Raw genomic sequence first — 25,240 nt, forward strand, 5'->3', positions numbered from 1 at the left:
TGTCTGATTAGACTGTCAGGACCTTGTGCCCCAGCAGCTGGGACAGTGAAGAGACCCCTGTCCGTTACGTCTTCATTTTTGGGATGGAGTTCCCCTTTAATTTAACTCTGTAGCTTTTATGTCTGAGATAAAGCAGAGGGCAGAATTCACCTGGATATGAGAAATGCTGTGATGACACACCCCGGGGTGACTCCTGGGGACCAAAGGTGCCTGCCAGGTGGCTGCCAGTCTGCACAGCAGGGATGGCCGCCCGCGTGTCAGTCTGCACTGTTGTGCTGGCATTCTGTTCATGAACCAGGAGGCTCAGGATGAACAGTGCTATCTATCCCTGGGGCTGTGAGAGGTCAGGGAAGTAATGGCAGGAGCTCTGCATGTGATGGCAGAGTGTAAATTGGACAATGAGATTAGGAACTAAAAATGAGATAAGCTGCGGAATCAGGAAGTCATTTCAAGATACACCAGGGTGGGGGGAAGCGGGTAACGTGCCAGTGGTTCTAGAGCGGAGTTCGTGCCGTGGTACTAGACAGCTTCATGTATGACCTCGGCTATAACGTGGGGATCAGCAGAAATCTGTGCTTGCTGTCAGTGAATGGAAACACTGTTGTTTACATAACATACCTAGAGCTAGCTACATTTGTCTCCAGTCTAGAGAAGTGAGCTAATTGTAGACTCCAGACTGATACATTGTAGCAGACTGACCACAGGAGGGTCTGCTGGGGGACTGTCTGGGCTGCACACAATGGGGGTCATTCACTGCGATCCTCGAAGTAGTTTCTATGCCAGGGTCCCCTAATTTATGACAGGCACACGCCTCATCCCCCGGCAGCACAAGGGGGAATGCCGGTCTTTGTAAATGACCCCCAATGTTATTTTACATCTGCATCCGTCTAGAAAATCCTGAGCTCTGACGTCAGCACCCCAGGACGATCCCTGTTACCTGCACCGATACATTGTAACGAAAGCAGCGAGGGAGAGCAGCTGATAGGTTTAGGGTGCAATTGTAGAAAACGATCAGTTCTAGGTCTGTGTTGTTTTTCAGCCTTTAGAGGAAAGCAACATTTCCATTCACTGACAGCAAGCATACAAAGCACAGTCTGGACCCCTATCAGCTGGGTTTATACAGACTGCTCAGTCTTTATGTAAGCTCAGAGTCTTTATTGTGTAATTCAGCTTTCTTTGTCACCATCTTTAAGATCTCTGCTTGCGGTCAGTAAGCTGAAAACCTGTACAGTCCTAAGACTTCTCCCAGTCGATGCAATCGGCGGCGCTGATACATTGTAACGAACAGGGGAGATCTGAGCTGTTGACGTATTTAGCTCGTGGATTGTGTGGACTGGATGCTGAACATTCGCAGTTGATGATGAGAGTACGTGATGACGGAGGCAGGAAGTTGGGGGTAGTAAGGGGGGTGAACGTCTTTTGCGTCTCTTCTGCGCTCCGATGGCGTTCTGCGCTGTGTGGTTTGTGGTGACTGTGCTCTGTACAGGGCAATTAGCATGGACGAAAGTGACTCTCCTGAAACACTTGATTCTTAGTCTGTGGCCTCTCACTTGTGTCCGGTCACCTCACGACACTGCCTCTGTCCTCACAGTATCACAGGAATGGTGCTCTCCTTAAATACTCTGTGCTGCTGGGAAGCCTTCTCTTCCCTCTAACTCTTCCCCTCATGGCTCATGTCCTCCTGTCACATGCAGCCCTGTCCTCACTAGCATCATCACATTCATCTCCTGAAATACTCTGCGCTGCTGTGCTCCTCTCAGTCCATGGCTTCCTGCTTCTCACCATTCACCTTTTTCCATATTGACTATTCCATCACATGCAGCCTTGTCCCTCTGCAGAAATCCTCTGTGCTGCTGGGGTCCCTGCCTCTGCCTAATGTACAGTCTGTAGCCTCTCACGTGTCCCCTCCTCACATCATCCCACACATCTCCTGCATCACTAAATAATAACCTGGAGGCAGGACCATCCCCATAGGATCAGTGCACCCTCTCCTGAAATCCTCTGTGCTGCTGCGAACCTGCCTCTGCCTAATGTACAGTCTGTAGCCTCTCACGTGTCCCCTCCTCACATCATCCCACACATCTCCTGCATCCCTAAGTAATAACCTGGAGGCAGGACCATCCCCATAAGATCAGTGCACCCTCTCCTGAAATCCTCTGTGCTGCTGGGGTCCCTGCCTCTGCCTAATGTACAGTCTGTAGCCTCTCACGTGTCCCCTCCTCACATCATCCCACACATCTCCTGCATCACTAAGTAATAACCTGGAGGCAGGACCATCCCCATAAGATCAGTGCACCCTCTCCTGAAATCCTCTGTGCTGCTGCAAACCTGCCTCTGCCTAATGTACAGTCTGTAGCCTCTCACGTGTCCCCTCCTCACATCATCCCATACATCTCCTGCATCCCTAAGTAATAACCTGGAGGCAGCACCATCCTCTCAAAAGCAGTGCACCCCCTCTCCTGAAATCCTCTGTGCCGCTGTGGACCCAGCTTCTTTCAGTATCCTTTGCTTGGCAGCTGTGTTAGGTGTGGGGCCGGGCTCTAGGGATGCACTAGAGGACCTGACACCTGCATTTAGTAATACCCAGGGTGGCACATGTGCCCCCGGGGCAGTTACACCGGTCTCCCTGGTCGGTGCGGCGCCCTGTAGCATTTACGGCCGGTGCCCCATACTCACCTGACTGCCAGGCTGCCCTGTCGTGCTGTCGCTGCCCTTTCTGGGAAGCCTTCCAGGAATAATATTTGCAGAAACCTGCAGTATTTGGTCAGCGCAGGAGGAGGGGGATGTAGTGCAGCATTCTGCCCCATACAGATAACCTGGGGGGGGGGGGGGCAGCTTCTCGGGGTCAGTGAGGTCAGTGCTGCCCGCCTGCCTTCTATGAGCTGTAAACAAGCAGGACTGTCCATTCTGGCATCCGGGTAGTGCCCAGTGGGACAACTGGGGGCCCACAGCCCCTCATACAGGTGCAACAGAAGAGCAAGGGGCCCATAAACCTATGACCCAGAGGGCCCCAACCCCTGATGATGAGCCGTGAGTGCCAAAATTTCGAGATCGCCAAACTTGAGGGACTGGCAATGATCCCTATTGATTTGCAAAGAACCGTCTGTAATACCTTCTTCCACCAGCTGTTGGCGCTGTAGTCTGTTTTGGGGAAAAGTTGGGTGATTTCCAGAATGGCTGCCCTGGCGGTTTCCTCGAGGGTTGTCTTTTCCCTACTCCTCATTGGTTTTAGAACAGAATGGCCTTTGATAACAGCGCCACCCTGTGCGCAGGTTGTGTCTGGTATTGCAGTTTTCTGTATCTTCTCTGGGGAGGAGGCCATACATTCCGGAGATTGCTGCAGGTTGACGACGGGTTTGGCGAGGACTCGTATACATAATATGTTTCCGTACACATTTACGGGACATTATTACTGTCACCAGAGGGCGGCACCGTGTATTAATAGCAGTGTGAGTAATGTGGGCGCAGTCCATCACCACGTGGTGCCCGTACCAGCTCATTAAATAATGTGCCCGGATTCCGGAGAGAGAGTCCATAGCGAATCCACCCGGTGTGAACGGACAAAAATGTCGCCAAAATCTGCAGGGAATCCACCCACAATGCAGAGGAATCTACGGGCAGAATAGTTCCCCTGCAGGTTTGGGTCACGCCACTTCTGGGCGCGGTTTCTACATGGATTCCATTTCAAACCACGGATTGTGTCCCTATTGCATGCAAATCCGCGGAAGAAAGATGGCGGTTGGCCTTGAAAAATCTGCCATCATTCTGCAGCCCGAGCCCTATTTGGGGCATCTCTTGCAAAGTGATAGAAGAGACCCCCCCCCCCCTCCCCCACACAGGAGCCCACCATTACCCAGACTGGGAGCTGCTATCCCTGGGTGACCCGGCTTGTCCATGCATTACACTGGGGCCCAATGATTTCAGCTGCTCCGGGGCCCATAACTCACGTCTGCAGGCCTCGTGTAATTGGTGCACAGCCGTGCTCCTCACTATTGGCATCTATAGGGTTAACACCTGTGGCCTGACGCCGTAGCTAAGAGCGCGCCGTGCAAACAGGTAAAGCAAACACGCGTCATGTCAGGGACACCGAGGATCCTCACCCCTGACCTGTGTATGTGACAAAGGGGAAACGGCAGGGGCCCCGGGGCCAACTATCTATAGTAATATCTATCTATCTCATATCTATCTACAGTCCTGATCAAAAGTTTAAGACCACTTGAAAAATGGCCAACAATCCTATTTATCACGGCCGGATCTTCACAAGGTTCCAAGTGGAGCTTCAACATCCAACAAGGAGAAATGGGAGGGAGACAAAGGATTTTCTGAGCATTCAATTTAATGAAAACAACGAATAAACTGAAACAGGGTGTTTTTCAGCTGATCAAAAGTTTAGGCCCACACCTCCAAAAAAGACCTAAACCCCCCAAAACAGAAATCCAACTTCCAAACATGACCTCAGTAATGAGTAGCTCCGCCGTTATGGTTTCGGCATACTTAATGTGTTTCCATTTGGTGAGTGGGAACATTTCTCCAAGTGGTGAAGACGGCCGCACGAAGGCCATCTACTGTCTGGAACTGTGGTCCATGTTTGTAAACTTCCCTTGCCATCCATCCCCAAAGGTTCTCAATTGGATTTAGATCAGGGGAACACGCAGGATGGGCCAAAAGAGTGATGTTATTCTCCTGGAAGAAGTCCCTTGTCCTGCGGGCATTGTGTCCTGTAGCGTTGTCCTGTTACCCCACAGACGAGGGCCCTCAGTCATGAGGAATGCTCTCTGCAACATCTGGACATAGCCAGCGGCCGTTTGACGCCCCTGCACTTCCTGAAGCGCCATTGTTCCACTGAAGGAAAAAGCCCCCCAGACCATTATGGCGCCCCCTCCACTGTGGCGCGTAGAAAACATCTCAGGTGGGATCTGCTTCTCATGCCAGGAACGTTGGAAACCATCAGGACCATCAAGGTAAAAAAAATTCTCATCAGAGAATAAAACTTTCTTCCACCCTTGAATGTCCCATGTTTGGTGCTCTCTTGCAAAGTCCAAGCGAGCAGTTCTGTGGCGTTCAAGGAGACGAGGTCTTTGAAGACGTTTTTTGTTTTTGAAGCCCTTCAGTCTCAGATGCCGGCTGATGGTTATGGGGCTGCAGTCAGCACCAGTGAGGGCCTTAATTTGGGTCGAGGATCGTCCAGTGTCTTGATGGACAGCCAATTGGATCCTCCGGCTCAGTGCTGAGGACATTTTTTGGGTCTTCCACTTGACTTTTTTGTTCCATAACCCTCAGGATTATTTAAGAAATTCCAAATGACTGTCTTACTGCGTCCCCCCTCAGCAGCGACGGCGCGCGGTGAGAGACCCTGCTTATGCAGCTCAACAACCCGACCACGTTCAAAAAGGGAGAGTTTTTTGCCTTTGCCATCACAACGTGTGACAGAAAAGGACAATGAATCCACATCTTTGCACAGATTTGGCCTTTTAAAGGCAGGTGGTCCTAAACTGTGGATCAGGACTGTATTATCTATCTATCTATTATCTATCTATCTATCTATCTATCTATCTCATATCTATCTATCTATCTATCTATCTATCTATCTATCTATCTATCATCCTTTACTCTATGGTTATTATGACGGTTCAGATACCTTTGCCTTTAATGCAGATAACTCTCATCCTCCGGGTCCTGCCTCCTCTTTGCCTTCGCTAATCTCTCTGGGTACAGGAGGAGGATCACTGTTCCTGTTCTTACGACACTCATAGAACGATGGGAATATTCTGAGGCGGACGGGTGTCCTCGGTGCCTGTAGCCGTAGGTGTGTACATACAGGTGTAGCAGAGCTAGGTTTGTCATTTGATGTGTCTTGCTACTTGTTTTTTCACATAGGACAGTCAGGTGCAGCTCCAGGACACAACCTCACTCACATCCTGTGTGTTACCCTCCTGTGTCTCTCAGGAAGCTGAGATACAGGTCGCTGTTTGACGGGTTCCTAATACTGCTGAGCCAGTGGTCTCCGGTGATTTCCATTCCCTGCAGATCTGATCAGGTAAAGAAAGTCATGGGCGGCTACCTGCTCTAGTGCCATACAGCTCCACATATCTCAGCTTCCTGGAGCCCTGTGAGTGAGATAGATCATACTGGGGAGAACTCCACTCCAGGGGTGCACCTAGCCTTTCTGCTGCTTGAGGCCAAAACTGAAATTTCTTAATCTAACCCCTTTGCCAGAATGAAAGCGCCCATTGCCCACGGCCCTTCCGCGGCCCCCCTCTTGCCCACGGCCCTTCCGCTGCCCCCCTCTTGCCCATGGCCCTTCCGCTGCCCCCCTCTTGCCCACGGCCCTTCCGCTGCCCCCCTCTTGCCCATGGCCCTTCCGCTGCCCCCCTCTTGCCCATGGCCCTTCCGCTGCCCCCCTCTTGCCCATGGCCCTTCCGCTGCCCCCCTCTTGCCCATGGCCCTTCCGCTGCCTCCCTCTTGCCCATGGCCCTTCCGCTGCCCCCCTCTTGCCCATGGCCCTTCTGCGGCCCCCCTCTTGCCCATGGCCCTTCCGCGGCCCCCCTCTCGCCCATGGCCCTTCCGCTGCCCCCCTCTTGCCCATGGCCCTTCTGCGGCCCCCCTCTTGCCCATGGCCCTTCCGCGGCCCCCCTCTCGCCCATGGCCCTTCCGCTGCCCCCCTCTTGCCCATAGCCCTTCCGCGGCCCCCCTCTTGCCCATAGCCCTTCCGCGGCCCCCCTCTTGCCCATGGCCCTTCTGCGGCCCCCCTCTTGCCCATAGCCCTTCCGCGGCCCCCCTCTTGCCCATGGCCCTTCTGCGGCCCCCCTCTTCCCCTCCCTGGTGCTGCCTGAGGCGATCGCCTCGCCCGGCCTCATTGGTGGGGCGCCCCTGCTCCACTCACACCTGAATGCTGAGGATTGGAGTGGAGTCATGCCTCAAATCATCATGATGCACTAACAATGCAGCCCCAAAGGGTTAAATGACAGATTGAGCTCTGCTACATGCACACACGCGTGTTGGGGCAGGCAGAACATGAAATAATAGCATTGTCTGACCTGGAACATGACTAGCTGTCACACCCAAGGAGCACATCCCGGCTCCCACTCCCAGGCTGGGGCGCAGCAGAGTTTATTACAAGCCATGACAGTTGTGACGAGCGGCTCCTAGTCCTGTGGACAGCCTCAGCGCTAACCCAGGGACGGTCTCACCTGCTGCAGATGTAGCAGAGCTGAATGATTGAAATGCCGCCATATAGTAGCATGTGTGGGGGAGGGGGGCGGTAGGCATCAAGATGGGACCAGAAATGTCAACCTCAGCTCTGCTGCATCTGATGTATGCATTTAAGTGGAGAACAGAGGCAGTGCACAGGTTAACAGAGTGAGCAGGGCTGAAGCGAGCCCCCATGGCCCCCCTTTCTTAGCTTAATACAATAATAACGAGGCATTGAATCTGGTTGTGAATGGAGGCGATGCTTCATCGGGCTCTCATTAACCGCTAACAAAGAGAGGTGTTTCCGGAGAGATCCGCGGATCAGACGCATCATTAGAAGCCTATTCACAAGCATTGGGGGAGGGGGCGGTAGGTAGACTCTGCGCTGTGCACATCAGGTACCAGCGCATATTGTGAGATGGAAACGTCTATTCTTTCATCTTATCTTTATGAGGTTAATGGTTGGGTGATACAAGACCCCATGGCGGTCCCCTCTGAGTCCCTCCAAAAATCTGAGTAACACTTGTTGGATTGGGTCCAGGGGTCCTCTATAGGAGATTAGGGCGATGACTGCTGCACCCCTCATGTGCTGGGTGGATTGGCTGTGATCGTGGACAGTGGGACCCCCATGTGGGTTTACAAAGCGCAGAGCAAAGGGGGACAAGCTGGTGACCCTCTCCTCACGGTATGTGTGCCCGCGCATAGACGCGACAAAGTGGGAGATAAGCGGCTCTGAAGGTGTCAGGCAGCTGCTGATCTGCCCCAGGCTGGTCATGTGACCATATCCTTATTATTACAGAGTGCGGGTTGTTATTTGCAACATTCCGAAAACATTTTCCACCCCTGAGGCGGCTCCATATTCTGTCCCTTTGTCACTCCTAGAGGAGGTGGTTGTGGTTTCCATGTGCAACCATTGTCCTGCTGTGAGCACAATGAGGTGTCGGGGGCGGGGGGGGGGGGGGGGGATAAATATTTAATGTGCAAGACTCAGGTACAAGAGAAATGTAGCAAGTGACCCTAGTCTGCTGTGTGTCATGCAAGACAGCGCCCCCTACTGGTTCTATCTCATATCCCCTGTCTATTATCTATCTATCTATCTATTATCTATCTATCTATTATCTATCTATCTATTATCTATTATCTATCTATTATCTATCTATCTATTATCTATCTATCTATTATCTATCTATCTATTATCTATCTATTATCTATCTATCTATAATCTATCTATCTATTATCTATCTATCTATCTATTATCTATCTATTATCTATCTATCTATTATCTATCTATTATCTATTATCTATCTATCAATTATCTATCTATTATCTATCTATCTATCTATCATCTATCTATCTCCTATCTATCTATCTATCTATCTATCTATTATCTATTATCTATCTATCAATTATCTATCTATTATCTATCTATCCATCTATCTATCTATCTATCTATCTATCATCTATCTATCTCCTATCTATCTATCTATCTATCTATCTATTATCTATCTATCTATCTATCTATCATCTATCTATCTATTATCTATCTATCTCTATCTATCTATCTATTATCTATCACTTTTATGGGCTTTTTTTATGGAAGTCCCCGACTTTCCCAGCTTCCCCAGTAGGATGTTCAGATATTTGGTCACCGATAGCCGCAGACGCCGGGAGTTTCCATGCAGATCCTCATCAGCCCGGCCTCTACGCCCTCAGTTAGAAGTATAGAAAGCCCCTGGATATTCCATCTGCTGTGACAGCAGAAGTGCGGCTGCGCTGGTGAGTGCGGCTCGCCTGTGGCCCATTGCACAACACGACCTCTAATCCTCGGCGCCTCGTGTTTCCTATAACCCGTACTTTCAGAATGAAATGTCCAAGGAGTCCCAGGAGACGGCGCTGAGTCCTTGTGGTGGACCGCTGCAGTCAATACCATGAGAAACGTACACTGACGGAGAACGTGGGAAGTCACCCGTAATGGGGGGGGGGGGGGGGGGGGAACACTCGTGACCATCCTTAAAGGTATCATTTCTCATATTAACAAATATTCCTTGATTAGAGAACTGCAGAAATAGGAATCCCCTTTCTATGGGAATTGCTTCCCTTCCAGGTGTAGAGGATCCAGCAGGGCTCTGCCAATGGAGGTCAAATAAAGGGTCTCCTCCACCTATCGCATATAGAACTGGTCTCCTAAAATGGGACAACGGGGCCTTTTGACCCTTGTCAGGCTCCAAGGTCTGGGATGTGACCTCTAGGGCCCTACATGGCACTCTTGAAGGGGTATTCCTGTTAACCCTACATACCGGACAGTGGAGTACCCCTTTAAGTGCCTTGGAATGAGAGGTTAGGGTCTTGGTGCCTTCAGATGCCCCTTCTATTACTCCCATACACTGTCCCAAGCAATGGTTGCCACATTTCTTGGCCTAAGTCCTGAGAAGGAGGAGGAGGAGGGGGTCCGTACTGATTTCACTGTATGGCTGCCCGCACTGAGATAATGGAGGTCGTCTATAGAGCGGGTCTTACATTCCACTTTGAGAGCTGGAGATGCATGATGGCAATGAGCGGGGCAATGTCGTAGGGTGGTCTTGACCTTGCAGGGGCCTGAAGGTCCTATCCACAGTCCTGAGGTTCTCAGCTCTACATGTGTCTCTATACATCATCAGGTTCCATCTGACACTTGTCCTCTCCACAGGGTTCACGTCTTGGTCACACATGGTTGTCGGATGTCCTGGAACATTCTTGGGGCAGCCAGAGCTTCAAATCTGCCTGGAGTCAGCCAGTCGCAAAGCCAAGTCCATGTCCCCTGAACGGAAGGAGGATTGTGGATGGGAGCCCCCCGTGGAGGAGCTGGAAGGAGACTCCATGTCCTCGGAGGGAGGAAAGGTGGCTGACAGTACTACGGATGATGAGGAGACCAGCAGTACAGAAAGCTCACACACTCAGGTGAGGCCTGGAGAATCTCATCCAGCTACCAAGAGAGGTAGATATACTGGAGGAGCTATCGGTGCTGGATAGGTAGGTGCTCCCCTCAGGCACACATTGTAGGTTCATAGCCACCCATGAGGTGCAGGGTTGTAACGAGGTTCTGCAATCACTAGAAGGAGCTAAGTGGTAGGAATTCATAAATCTGGTGATTCTGAAGGAGATACATTTTTGAAGGACACTTTCAAAATTTTATGTATTGTCCCTTTAAGAAAGAATGATGAAGGTAGAGCAAATTACGGTAGGTTCTTCCAAAAGGCCTGAGACAGGATGTTGTCCATAGGTGTCTGACGGCTCGTAATAAAGCTCTGGTCGTACCGTAGGGTGTCACATACTGTATATCCTATGTAAAGTCCGGGGCTGCCGAGGAAGAAGTCAGCGATTTAAGGTCTCCTCCTGGGCGGGTCAGTGTGATCTATAAACGGTATGTAAATATAAGGGGCTGAGATACAGGGAGCTGTTTGTCGGGGTCCTCATGGTGGCAGTCACCACCTGACATACATCTCCCTTGGGTCTTTAACAGGATCTGGTATTTTTCACGGTTGCATCCTGCACTATTCTTGGTGGAATCCTCGCTAGAACCCCCAAAAAGAGTTATAAGTGTGAACAGAGCCACGTCAGGAAGGAACATCGCCAGCGGCTACAGTGTGCCACATATCTCCAGTATAATCTGCCATGTACCATGCCGCCCCTCCAGTATAATCTGCCATGTACCATGCCTCCCCTCCAGTATAATCTGACATGTACCATGCCGCCCCTCCAGTATAATCTGCCATGTACCATGCCTCCCCTCCAGTATAATCTGACATGTACCATGCCGCCCCTCCAGTATAATCTGACATGTACCATTCCGCCCCTCCAGTATAATCTGCCATGTACCATGCTGCCCCTCCAGTATAATCTGCCATGTACCATGCCCCCCCCCTCCAGTATAATCTGCCATGTACCATGCCGCCCCTCCAGTATAATCTGACATGTACCATGCCACCCCTCCAGTATAATCTGACATGTACCATGCCGCCCCTCCAGTATAATCTGCCATGTACCATGCCGCCCCTCCAGTATAATCTGCCATGTACCATGCTGCCCCTCCAGTATAATCTGCCATGTACCATGCCGCCCCTCCAGTATAATCTGCCATGTACCATGCCACCCCTCCAGTATAATCTGCCATGTACCATGCCACCCCTCCAGTATAATCTGCCATGTACCATGCCGCCCCTCCAGTATAATCTGCCATGTACCATGCCACCCCTCCAGTATAATCTGCTGTGTACCATGCCGCCCCTCCAGTATAATCTGCCATGTACCATGCCTCCCCTCCAGTATAATCTGACATGTACCATGCCCCCCCTCCAGTATAATCTGCCATGTACCATGCCGCCCCTCCAGTATAATCTGACATGTACCATGCCGCCCCTCCAGTATAATCTGCCATGTACCATGCCGCCCCTCCTGTATAATCTGACATGTACCATGCCGCCCCTCCAGTATAATCTGACATGTACCATGCCACCCCTCCAGTATAATCTGCTGTGTACCATGCCGCCCCTCCAGTATAATCTGCTGTGTACCATGCCGCCCCTCCAGTATAATCTGCCATGTACCATGCCGCCCCTCCAGTATAATCTGACATGTACCATGCCGCCCCTCCAGTATAATCTGCCATGTACCATGCCGCCCTCCAGTATAATCTGCCATGTACCATGCCGCCCCTCCAGTATAATCTGCCATGTACCATGCCGCCCCTCCAGTATAATCTGACATGTACTATGCTGCCCCTCCAGTATAATGTGCCATGTACCATGCTGCCCCTCCAGTATAATCTGCCATGTACCATGCCGCCCCTCCAGTATAATCTGCCATGTACCATGCTGCCCCTCCAGTATAATCTGACATGTACCATGCCACCCCTCCAGTATAATCTGCCATGTACCATGCCGCCCCTCCAGTATAATCTGCCATGTACCATGCTGCCCCTCCAGTATAATCTGCCATGTACCATGCTGCCCCTCCAGTATAATCTGCCATGTACCATGCCGCCCCTCCAGTATAATCTGTCATGTACCATGCCGCCCCTCCAGTATAATCTGCCATGTACCATGCCGCCCCTCCAGTATAATCTGACATGTACCATGCCGCCCCTCCAGTATAATCTGCCATGTACCATGCTGCCCCTCCAGTATAATCTGACATGTACCATGCCGCCCCTCCAGTATAATCTGCCATGTACCATGCCGCCCCTCCAGTATAATCTGTCATGTACCATGCCGCCCCTCCAGTATAATCTGCCATGTACCATGCCGCCCCTCCAGTATAATCTGACATGTACCATGCCGCCCCTCCAGTATAATCTGCCATGTACCATGCCGCCCCTCCTGTATAATCTGACATGTACCATGCCGCCCCTCCAGTATAATCTGACATGTACCATGCCGCCCCTCCAGTATAATCTGCTGTGTACCATGCCGCCCCTCCAGTATAATCTGCCATGTACCATGCCGCCCCTCCAGTATAATCTGACATGTACCATTCCGCCCTCCAGTATAATCTGCCATGTACCATGCCGCCCCTCCAGTATAATCTGACATGTACTATGCCGCCCCTCCAGTATAATCTGCCATGTACCATGCCCCCCCTCCAGTATAATCTGCCATGTACCATGCCTCCCCTCCAGTATAATCTGCCATGTACCATGCCGCCCCTCCAGTATAATCTGACGTGTACCATGCCGCCCTCCAGTATAATCTGCCATGTACCATGCCGCCCCTCCAGTATAATCTGCCATGTACCATGCCGCCCCTCCAGTATAATCTGCCATGTACCATGCCCCCCCTCCAGTATAATCTGCCATGTACCATGCCTCCCCTCCAGTATAATCTGCCATGTACCATGCCGCCCCTCCAGTATAATCTGACGTGTACCATGCCGCCCTCCAGTATAATCTGCCATGTACCATGCCGCCCCTCCAGTATAATCTGCCATGTACCATGCCGCCCCTCCAGTATAATCTGCCATGTACCATGCCCCCCCTCCAGTATAATCTGACGTGTACCATGCCGCCCTCCAGTATAATCTGCCATGTACCATGCCGCCCCTCCAGTATAATCTGCCATGTACTGTTGATCAATGTAAACAGCGACCATAAAACCGCGCCCGGTGTCACTATCTGTGAAAATAATTACAGGTGTTACAAAACGCATCAATCAAGTCAGCATAAAACTGGCGACACGTCACCCGGCGCAGAGATAGCCGTCCCCGTCACCAGTACAGCTCATACAGGGCGGTCACCCAGCTTTCCCGGAATTCTGAATAGAAGACTGTACAGTGATGGGTGGCCAAGAACTGATTTTGGCCGGCAAGTCTTAAAGGGGTGGCCTCGACTAGTACCCGGACTGTCAGTATGAGGATACCCGCCTGTCTTAAAGGGGGTGTCCTTGACTAGTACCCGGACTGTCGGTATGAGGATACCCGCCTGTCTTAAAGGGGTGGCCTTGACTAGTACCCGGACTGTCGGTATGAGGATACCGCTTGTCTTAAAGGGGTGGCCTCGACTAGTACCCGGACCAGGGCCGGTGCAAGGATTTTTGCCAACACAAGCGAAGCTAGATTTTGGCGCCCCCCCCCTCTCAGGTCAGACCAGGCATCAGCCCCCCAATGTTAATCAGACCTCAGATCATGCCCCCATGTCAGCCATCAGCCCCCCATGTCAGCCATCATGCCCCCATGTCACATTTCTCCCCCTCCATGTCACATCAGCCCTCCATGTCACATTTTTCCGCCCTCCCCCACGGTGCGCCCTAAGGCAGCCGCTTGGTCTGCCTTATGGCAGCACCGGCCCTGACCCGGACTGTCGGTATGAGGATATCTGCCTGTCTTAAAGGGGTGGCCTCGACTAGTACCCGGACTGTCTGTATGAGGATACCCGCCTGTCTTAAAGGGGTGGCCTCGACTAGTTCCCGGACTGTCAGTATGAGGATACCTGCCTGTCTTAAAGGGGTGGCCTCGACTAGTACCCGGACTGTCAGTATGAGGATACCCGCCTGTCTTAAAGGGGTGGCCTTGACTAGTACCCGGACTGTCGTTATGAGGATACCCGCCTGTCTTAAAGGGGTGGCCTCGACTAGTACCCGGACTGTCAGTATGAGGATACCCGCCTGTCTTAAAGGGGTGGCCTCGACTAGTACCCGGACTGTCAGTATGAGGATACTGCCTGTCTTAAAGGGGTGGCCTCGACTAGTACCCGGACTGTCGGTGTGAGGATACCCGCCTGTCTTAAAGGGGTGGCCTCGACTAGTTCCCGGACTGTCGGTATGAGGATACCCGCCTGTCTTAAAGGGGTGGCCTCGACTAGTTCCCGGACTGTCAGTATGAGGATACCCGCCTGTCTTAAAGGGGTGGCCTCGACTAGTTCCCGGACTGTCAGTATGAGGCTACCCGCCTGTCTTAAAGGGGTGGCCTCGACTAGTACCTGGACTGTCGGTATGAGGATACCCGCCTGTCTTAAAGGGGTGGCCTCAACTAGTTCCCGGACTGTCAGTATGAGGATACCCGCCTGTCTTAAAGGGGTGGCCTCGACTAGTACCCGGACTGTCGGTATGAGGATACCCGCCTGTCTTAAAGGGGTGGCCTCGACTAGTACCCGGACTGTCAGTATGAGGATACCTGCCTGTCTTAAAGGGGTGGCCTCGACTAGTTCCCGGACTGTCGGTATGAGGATACCCGCCTGTCTTAAAGGGGTGGCCTCGACTAGTTCCCGGACTGTCGGTATGAGGATACCCGCTGTGAAGCTGGGTGTCAACCCTCCGGCCGCCTTGTTAGATGGTGGCGGTAGTGGATGGTGATGCTGCCGGCTCTGCGCCCAGATCCTCACTTCTGCCCTGATGGTGACAGCGTCCATATCGTCTGTCACGTTGTGTGAGTCACCAGCTGAGGTGACAACGTACAATCTGCAGCCGCAGGTGACAGCGGGCAGAGTGCATGACACGGGCTAACCCGCCACCTTACATAACATCGTCATATCGGGAGCCACGTGATCTCATGGACCATATCGCTGTCATTTATTGTTATTTATCTGTTTTATATAATATTATTTATAGGCACATTTATTTGTCTTTTTTTTTATGTTAATACTTTTTATTATTTAAACTTTATTTTTTTTTATATTTTATTTTGTGTTTTCTTTTACACTTCCCCAAGATGGGCAAAACCCCCGGGTGCCGATGATGCCGACTGTTCTATTTTTGTTTTGTTTTACCTTTTCACCCCCTTTTGGGCTGTTTTTGGTTATTTTTATGTTTATTTCTTTGGGTGACTTTAGACTCAAGGAGCACCTACCGACAGGATCAACCCCATTAGATCAGCCCTACTACCTGGTAGGGCTGATCCTGCTGATTTTAAAATGTCTCGTGAAAAGCGGTGGCGGCGTTCCCAAGTTCTTGGGAACGCCGCAAGCGATTTTCACAAGTCAGGTGTCATTGTAATCAGCAGGATCAGCCCTACCCGGCGATAGGCTTGCTTGAATGGGGTTGATCCTGCTGTCAGGTGCTTCTTAAACTTTTAAGCAATTATTGTCACAAACCATCCGCGATGTGTAAATGTAGACACCATAACGTTAGCGGACGCGAGGCAGCTACCACCACGCTCTATGATGGAACTGTCCCCCGCATCCACAGCCACTTACCTCCATTTGCCCCTCCTGCCTGTGGCTGTTTATGAAGTCATCTCTTATCAGCCGCCATCTTGGACAGCTTGCCATTAATAGAGCAGCTGTCACCATGGAGCTGACATCAGCAAATAACCCTCCGGACGTATAATGGGGGCTATTTACTAAGACATTTACCATTATCAGGGGTCATGACCTCCCAATAGGTCATCGGAGACCCCCCCATGAGGTCACCCCTGGTACCGATCCAATGACATCGGGCGGTTGGATGCCGGACTACAGGAATTTTCCATCTAACTTCTCAATTTTCTTTAAAATGTACAGAATTTAGGGTCTCTGCATGCAAGAGATTTAAAGGGCAACTCCACTGTTAACTTTTCACACTTAAAATAGACACAGGCGCTCGGTAAATCCTTCCCGGGCTGATTTATGAGGCACGTGCTGTTTTCTTCTCCGATCACATCCCAAGTGGAATCTGTACGCGGTCTCCCTCCGCCCCTCCGTCAGTCATGTGACTCCCACAATGCATTGCTTTCTGTGTTGAATTTAGCTTTGGGTCTGAACGGAGAATAAAAGATTATAGGGTTAAAATTCAGCACAAAATAGGGGAAAAAAAGATTTAAAAAACTTTCTTTACAGCTTGAAACTGTAATTCTGGAAAAGCAGAGATTTCCTTTAAGTGTCATAATATTTTCTGTCAGTAAGGGGCCTACACAGGGAGGGTCTCGTAGAGAAATTACCCCCCCCCCTCCCTCCCCCCCCAGCTGGTGGGCTGGAGATCCCTGCCCCGACCAAAGCTACAGCAAGGCCCCCTCCCCAATGTAAAGTCATGACTTGTTATCCATATAGCTGCAAATGGTTAAATGACAAGCTCAGCTCTGCTACATCTGTATATCATGTACTGCCCTATAAGATGCTGACAGGCCACCTGTATCTACCAGTATTACCAGTACTATAAGTCAGTGTTGACACTACAACTCCCAGCATGCACACTTGCTCGGCTGTTTTCCCATAGAAGTGGATGGGGCCGTATTCAGTGCGGCGGACACATGTAGCAGTGCTGAGTTTGTCATGTGGCACAGCTCATGATGTAAACCCACTGCGTGTGGCGCTATATGACATACTCGGCTCTGCGAACATCTGGGCTCTGGGATCGTTCATTGTCTCGGTGACGGAGGACGGAGGGGGGGGGGGGTCCGTAGAAGTGTCTGCGGTTTACACAGTGCTCTTCTACTGTAAACACCGCAGCGTGAGTCGCCTTTAGTGCCGCCTTGTTTACAGTGATGAGACCCGGATTCCGGGAAGTTACTGTAATATATTTCAGCAATGAATCTGTCTGTGCTGAGTGTCGACCAATATGGCCGCCAGCACCCCAACATGTATAACTGGGTCGTCTCTGTGTCCCCGCAGCGCGAGGAGTTAGCTGGAAATCCGGTCCAGCGGCGACTGGAGGCCGAGCAGATGAAGGTGATGAGCAGAATCTCGCAGCTGGAGCAGGAGATCCGAGAGCTGCAGCTGCAGAGGCGAGAGCTGAAGATCGAGGTAACTGCAGCAGCGTGCACCCCAATATCAGGGCGGACCGCCATCACAGCTCCCAGCCACCCAGCTTTCCCAGATACACGAAGGGTTGCCTCCCTCTAGAGTCTGGGCAAGCAGGCGGCCATATTGGTTGCCACCCAGCTTTCCCGGGCACAGATCTAGCGATGGCGTTATACGGTGTAATTCCTGATCCACCAGTCATGTCCTTCTGCGTCACTCCAGCATCCTGACAAACCAGTATAACCAGCCCGCGTACCCTAGGGGGGGAGGAACCGAAACCAGAGGAGGCACGGGGTGGCACTGGTGTGTGGGAATCTCGCAGTCATCCCGCTGGGAGACGGAGCGTGGAAAAGTCCACTCCCAGAAGACCCTTAAAGGGATTGTCCATAAAGCTCCATCTCTAATTCTACAACATTCCAGCACAAATTGTACCTGAATCCCTTTGACAAATCAGCATGCTGTCAGTGAATGGAAACATTCTTCTTAATATCCAAATGTTCAAACCCCAGCAGTAATCTTGCCCAGACCTCGGATATTTGGGCAATTTGCGCTGATACATTGTAACAAGCTGCAGCTGTGTGAGCGGGATGGCTTTACAGCCTGAGAAGGTAAATGTTTCCATTCACTGACAACTGAAAAGTAGTATTTTACAACTAATTCTGCACAGTGTTTCACCTGGCAGAGCAGCAGTTTGTACTCCAGAGCTTCTCATCCTACTGCATTTTCAATCATAGTCAGATATTCTGGACTTAAAGGGGTATTCCACCATCTTCTCAGGATAGGGTGACCAGCAGCTGCTCCTCCAGGTGGGACCTTCTCCTATTAGACATGTATGGTAGGTCCTGGGGATGTCTAAGATGGGACACCCACCTACTTGCCGGTATGCACTGACACTTCCTTGCTCCTCTCTCCATGTCTTGTGAATGTTACTCCCCCCAAGTGACTGCTCAGTACAGACTCTTAGGCCCCTTTCACACGGGCGAGAATTCCGCGCGGGTGCGATGCGTGAGCTGAACGCATTGCACCCGCACTGAATCCCGACCCACTCACTCCAATGGGGCTGTGCACATGAGCGGTGATTTTCACGCATCACTTGTGCGTTGCGTGAAAATCGCAGCATGCTCTATATTGTGCGTTTTTCACGCAACGCAGGCCCCATAGAAGTGAATGGGGCTGCGTGAAAATCGCAATCAAGTGCGGATGCGGTGCGATTTTCACACATGGTTACTAGGAGACGATCGGGATGGAGACCCGATCTTTATTATTTTCCCTTATAACAAGGTTATAAGGGACAATAATAGCATTCTCAATGCAGAATGCATAGTACAATAGCGCTGGAGGGGTTAAAAAAAATTCAATTAAACTCATCCACTTGTTTGCGCAGCCCGACTCGTCTTCTTTCTTCTTCTTTGAGGACCTGGGAGGAAAAGGACATTTGGTGACATCACTGCGCTCATCACATGGTCCATCACCATGGTGATGGACCATGTGACGGACCATGTGATGAGCGCAGTGACGTCACCACAGGTCCTTTTCCTCCTGTCATCAAAGAAGAAGACAGAAGAGATGCCGGGCTGCGCGAACAAGTGGATGAGGTGAGTTGAATTTTTTATTTATTTTTTAACCCCTCCAGCCCTATTGTACTATGCATTCTGTATTATTAAGGATGCTAATATTTTCTCTTATAACCATGTTATAAGGGAAAATTTTATAAGGGAAAATAATACAATCTACACAACACCTAACCCAAACCCGAACTTCTGTGAAGAAGTCCGGGTTCGGGTCTGGGTACCAAACATGCCGATTTTCTCACGCGGGTGCAAAACGCATTAAAATGCATTCCCGTGTTTTGCACGCGCGTGATCAAAATCGGCATGTTTGGTACCCAGACCCGAACCCGGACTTCTTCACAGAAGTTCGGGTTTGGGTTAGGTGTTGTGTAGATTGCATTATTTTCCCTTTATAACATGTAAGGAATGCGTGGATGGTACCCAGGTGTAGGAATGGCCTAAATGTCCCTTAATGTTGGTGCACATGTCACGGTGCTCCTACCTGGATACGCTGTACCCCAGGCGTTGGCCCCATAGCAATGAAAGGGCGGTTGTTGATGAAGGGGATTATGAAATAAATTGAGTCCAGACCTTGTGATGAAGTTCAATAACAGCTTTACTTTGCATAAACAGTTTCAGGCTTTGTCTTGGTTCCCAACAGGCTTTAGCATTAACTCTGGCAGGCAAACAAACTCAACTCTGCTACATCTGTTGCTCTCTGGCTCTGCTGTGTTGACAGGCTGACTGAATAACTTTGCTTTAGCTGTCTGCTGCAACTTCTCTCTGTAGTCTGACTCCAGGGAAAACTCCTCCTGGCTTCAAACTGTGGCCTCCACATCCAGCAGAGCTGAAGGTGCTCTAGCTGGCTTGGGCAAGGCACGTCCAGCAGGGACATGCACCTGCTGCACACCCTCCCTTGGCAGGGGGTAAACTAGAACTGACTCTAACTAGAACTCCACCCTCCCGGCAGCAAGTGGGACACGCCCACCACACCACAGGGGGGGGGGGGGGGGGGTTAGAATGGAAAGAAGGGTTCCACTCTCTATAAATGTAGCTCTGCCATGCTTGCTGCCACCTTCTGGTGAACTAGGTAAATTACATGAACAAAAACAGTTACCAACATTAGTTACCAATGCACGATGTTTAGGACCTGACATAAATACAGATGATGACATGAGGTTAACCAATAAAGACAGTAGCAGGGTGCAGAAGTGGTAATGCCACTCTGGGGCGTTACATACACGGTGGGACAATGCGGCTCATCACCTCCATGCAGTGACCACTGTGTGTAATAGGACACGTAGAGTGCCGCACACGAGGAAACCGTCAGCAGCGGAGCACCTACCTTCAGGCCTGGGGAGGTGTGCGGGGTCCATTTCTACAGGACGTATGAATCACAGAGGACACAATGTTGGGCAATCACAAACGTCTCTTGTTATCGGAGGAAACACTTTGTGACTGGAGGGCGTTTAAGGGGAACTGTCCGATATTTAGGGTACGGCCACATGGTCAGGTTTGGAGTGGATCATAAAAGGAGAGGCGGTATTAAGGAGGGGCGCTACCGCTCCTCTGTGTCAAGTTCACTCCTGGCCTTGTCTTCCAAAGCTGCATCAGGAAACCTGAACGCGTGGCCGAGATGGAGCGCCGTGTTATAGATCCTGGAGGACGTGCTGATATGTGCTGCATTTGTATTCTTTATGTGTCTCCTGTGCATTCTATCCTATTGTCACCTGTGCATTCTATCCTATTGTCACCTGTGCATTCTATCCTATTGTCACCTGTGCATTCTATCCTATTGTCACCTGTGCATTCTATCCTATTGTTACCTGTGCATTCTATCCTATTGTCACCTGTGCATTCTATCCTATTGTCACCTGTGCATTCTATCCTATTGTCGCCTGTGCATTCTATCCTATTGTCGCCTGTGCATTCTATCCTATTGTCGCCTGTGCATTCTATCCTATTGTCACCTGTGCATTCTATCCTATTGTCACCTGTGCATTCTATCCTATTGTCACCTGTGAATTTCATCCTATTGTCACCTGTGAATTTCATCCTATTGCCACCTGTGCATTCTATCCTATTGTCACCTGTGCATTCTATCCTATTGTCACCTGTGCATTCTATACTATTGTCACCTGTGCATTTCATCCTATTGCCACCTGTGCATTCTATCCTATTGTCACCTGTGCATTCTATCCTATTGTCACCTGTACATTCTATCCTATTGTCACCTGTGCATTCTATCCTATTGTCACCTGTGCATTCTATCCTATTGTCACCTGTGCATTCTATACTATTGTCGCCTGTGCATTCTATCCTATTGTCACCTGTGCATTCTATCCTATTGTCACCTGTGCATTCTATCCTATTGTCACCTGTGCATTCTATCCTATTGTCGCCTGTGCATTCTATCCTATTGTCGCCTGTGCATTCTATCCTATTGTCACCTGTGCATTCTATCCTATTGTCACCTGTGCATTCTATCCTATTGTCACCTGTGCATTCTATCCTATTGTTACCTGTGCATTCTATCCTATTGTCACCTGTGCATTCTATCCTATTGTCACCTGTGCATTCTATCCTATTGTCGCCTGTGCATTCTATCCTATTGTCGCCTGTGCATTCTATCCTATTGTCACCTGTGCATTCTATCCTATTGTCACCTGTGCATTCTATCCTATTGTCACCTGTGCATTCTATCCTATTGTTACCTGTGCATTCTATCCTATTGTCGCCTGTGCATTCTATCCTATTGTCACCTGTGCATTCTATCCTATTGTCACCTGTGCATTCTATCCTATTGTCACCTGTGCATTCTATACTATTGTCGCCTGTGCATTCTATCCTATTGTTACCTGTGCATTCTATCCTATTGTCGCCTGTGCATTCTATCCTATTGTCACCTGTGCATTCTATCCTATTGTCACCTGTGCATTCTATCCTATTGTCACCTGTGCATTCTATACTATTGTCGCCTGTGCATTCTATCCTATTGTCACCTGTGCATTCTATACTATTGTCGCCTGTGCATTCTATACTATTGTCGCCTGTGCATTCTATCCTATTGTCACCTGTGCATTTCATCCTATTATCGCCTGTGCATTCTATCCTATTGTCACCTGTGCATTCTATACTATTGTCGCTTGTGCATTCTATCCTATTGTCGCCTGTGCATTCTATCCTATTGTCGCCTGTGCATTCTATCCTATTGTCACCTGTGCATTCTATCCTATTGTCACCTGTGCATTCTATCCTATTGTCACCTGTGCATTCTATCCTATTGTCACCTGTGCATTCTATCCTATTGTCACCTGTGCATTTTATCCTATTGTCACCTGTGCATTCTATCCTATTGTCACCTGTGCATTCTATCCTATTGTCACCTGTGCATTCTATCCTATTGTCACCTGTGCATTCTATCCTATTGTCACCTGTGCATTCTATCCTATTGTTACCTGTGCATTCTATCCTATTGTCACCTGTGCATTCTATCCTATTGTCACCTGTGCATTCTATCCTATTGTCACCTGTGCATTCTATCCTATTGTTACCTGTGCATTCTATCCTATTGTCACCTGTGCCTTCTATCCTATTGTCGCCTGTGCATTCTATCCTATTGTCACCTGTGCATTCTATCCTATTGTCACCTGTGCATTCTATCCTATTGTCACCTGTGCCTTCTATCCTATTGTCGCCTGTGCATTCTATCCTATTGTCACCTGTGCATTCTATCCTATTGTCACCTGTGCATTCTATCCTATTGTCACCTGTGCATTCTATCCTATTGTTACCTGTGCATTCTATCCTATTGTCACCTGTGCCTTCTATCCTATTGTCACCTGTGCATTCGATCCTGCTGTCCATATGGCTGCCTAGAATAATGCAACAAGGGGGCAATCAAAGAAGCTCCTGGACAAGATGTTGTCTAAGAAAGAAATATAATATTTCAGAAAAAATCCTAATACAAATACTATACAATGCGCATATAATACTGCCATATAGCGTATAAATATAGTACGCATATAACAGTGGCAAAAAGCGCCCAGGTAACAATGCATATATTGAATAAGGAAGAGTATGGCCAAATGAAAACTGTCTGGTGACTAGATAATACCGCCATATAGTGCCCATATATCGGCACCACATAGTGTTTAAGCTGTTAAACCTGTAAAGTGACAAAATTATTTCCACCATACAGTGTTCAAATAATGGTGTCATATGGTGGCAGTAAAACACTGCCATATAATACCATTGCCACACATTGCCAGGGCATTGCCCGATTTTCCTGTTAAGCCCTGATGCCCCCCATACTGCCCCCATTATATCACCTACTGTGGTCCCTACAGGTGGAGATGGAGGTGGCTCTGCTGGAGGGGGAGCTGAGGACGGAGAGGAAGGAGATGGAGAAGGACCAGGAGACCATACGACTCTTCCAAGAACAATTGCGGGAGGCGGAGTGGCGGTGGCAGGAGGAGAAAGCGAAGGTACTCATCGTATAGTCGGTAGAAGTGCAACTTTATATCAAGTTTTATACTTTGGTTTCCCACTATTTTCAAGATCTCTGCTTGCTGTGACCAGAAGAAAACATATTTATATTCAGAGATTGGTAACCCACCCTAAGGGTTTGGTATAATGTATCGGTGTGGGCAGAGCTACTGTATCAGTCTGCGAGGTTTCTGTTTAGATAACAGAACATTGTCTGCACCAATACAATATATAGAAAATTGACAGCTTTGATCCGTTTTTAGCAATGGTAAGAAAGTTATCATTCAATGACAGCAAACAGAGATCTACCTAAAACTGTACAACCCATCTAATGATATAGAGATGGATCACTATAAATATTGCAGAATGGTGGCCCAGTGCCCCCGTTATCTCCAGTGCCCTGGGTGGTCTAGTGTACCTGGTCATCTAGTGCCCCTGGTAGTCCAATGCTCTTGGTGGTCCAGTCCTCCGGTGGTCCAGTCCCCCTGGTGGTCCAGTGGCTCTGGTGGTCCAGTGCCTTTGGTGGCCCAGTGCACCTGGTCTAGTCCCCTTGGTGGTCCAGTGCTTTGCGTGGTCTAGTGCCCCTGGTGGTGGTCCAATGCCCCAGGTGGTTCAATGTCCTGGGTCTAGTGCCCCTGGTGGTCCAATGCCCTGGGTGGTCCAGTGCAATGGGTAGTGGTCCAGTGCCCTTGGTGGTCCAGTACCCAAGGTAGTCTTATGACCCTGGGTGGTCCAGTGCCCTGGGTGGTCCAGTGCAAGGTGTTGTGTTCCAGTGCCCCTGGTGGTGGTCCAGTGCCCTTGGTGGTCCAATGCCCCGGGTGGTCCAGTGCCCATGGGCTTTGGTAGTGCCATCATGCCTAGATTTCTATCTCACACCCACAGGATAAGCTACAATTACAGAACGAGAAGAAGAAAGTGAGAGAACTGGAGCAGAAGATATCGGAGAGTCAAGCACAGCTGGAGAACCAGCCCGAGAGTTTACGCGAGCAGCTCAGGAAGAACATCCAAGAGGTGAGCTGAAATGCCGGATGTCAGAGAGCCAGGGGTGGGGGTAGGCAATGTGTTAAAGGGGCGCCTGGTTCAGTCAGTTAAAGGGGAGGCTGTCCCTATTCTGGACCCCATCAATAAGCCAGAGTGGAGAGACTACAAATAGTATCTGTGTCTCTGGAGGACATTACTCAGATATTATGCTGATTTCTTCGTGCACTGTGTAATACTTTGTTTTACCTGTGGGGGCAGTGCAGGGAAATTGAACACATTCTATTAAAGGAGCCCATACACCTAAAAGTAATATTAATCAAACCTGCCGATTTTAGTGGGATTGGCCAACTATTGCTCACAAATGGTAATCCACCGATCTTTGCTGATTTGATCGCTGAACATGTTTACATGCAGCAACCATCACCCCGATCATCGGCCTTTACACAGGGGTGGGCTTCACGGCCATAAACCGGCTTTGTGCTCGTCAGCCGGGTGCAGGATCTGTGTGGGACGGGGTGGCAATGTTTGGTTTTCCTGCGTGTTATTGCAGGGCGGGTTTATAGATGCACCTTTGTGTACAGATGACGGAGATGATGGAGAGCGCAGTCAAGTCCTTTGAAGACTTGGAGTTCCAGCAGCTGGAGAAGGAGAGCAGCCGAGAAGAGGAGAGGGAAGCCTCGTACAGACAGATCTCACAGAGCCTATCCCAGAAGCAGAACGAGCTGAACAGGAGGAAGGTGAGAACATGGACCCCGTGACGCTCTCACCCCCGCCATGGATTATATTGACCCTAGTGGATCTGGGGATGCGAACAGGCGTGCATAGCTAGACGTAGATGGCCGGCCCTCAC

General features: G+C 50.0%; 1 protein-coding gene across 2 annotated transcripts in view; it reads left to right on the plus strand.

Annotated features, from left to right (window-relative positions):
- The first annotated feature begins 5,867 nt into the window (after positions 1 to 5,867).
- LOC122924030 (pleckstrin homology-like domain family B member 3) overlaps positions 5,868 to 25,240 on the plus strand; it is a 44,554-nt gene continuing 25,181 nt past the window's right edge. The window contains exons 1-6 of one of the 2 annotated variants that reach the window (XM_044274945.1): positions 5,868 to 6,037; positions 9,878 to 10,128; positions 17,243 to 17,374; positions 23,271 to 23,408; positions 24,292 to 24,420; positions 24,972 to 25,127. In XM_044274945.1, coding sequence (XP_044130880.1) covers positions 9,898 to 10,128; positions 17,243 to 17,374; positions 23,271 to 23,408; positions 24,292 to 24,420; positions 24,972 to 25,127 — 786 coding nt within the window. In that variant the 5' untranslated portion in view covers positions 5,868 to 6,037; positions 9,878 to 9,897. The remainder of the gene's footprint in view (positions 6,038 to 9,877; positions 10,129 to 17,242; positions 17,375 to 23,270; positions 23,409 to 24,291; positions 24,421 to 24,971; positions 25,128 to 25,240) is intronic. The other variant, XM_044274947.1, reaches the window with a different exon arrangement.

This window comes from Bufo gargarizans, unplaced genomic scaffold, assembly GCF_014858855.1.
Source record: "Bufo gargarizans isolate SCDJY-AF-19 unplaced genomic scaffold, ASM1485885v1 original_scaffold_2146_pilon, whole genome shotgun sequence".
Taxonomy (NCBI): domain Eukaryota; kingdom Metazoa; phylum Chordata; class Amphibia; order Anura; family Bufonidae; genus Bufo; species Bufo gargarizans.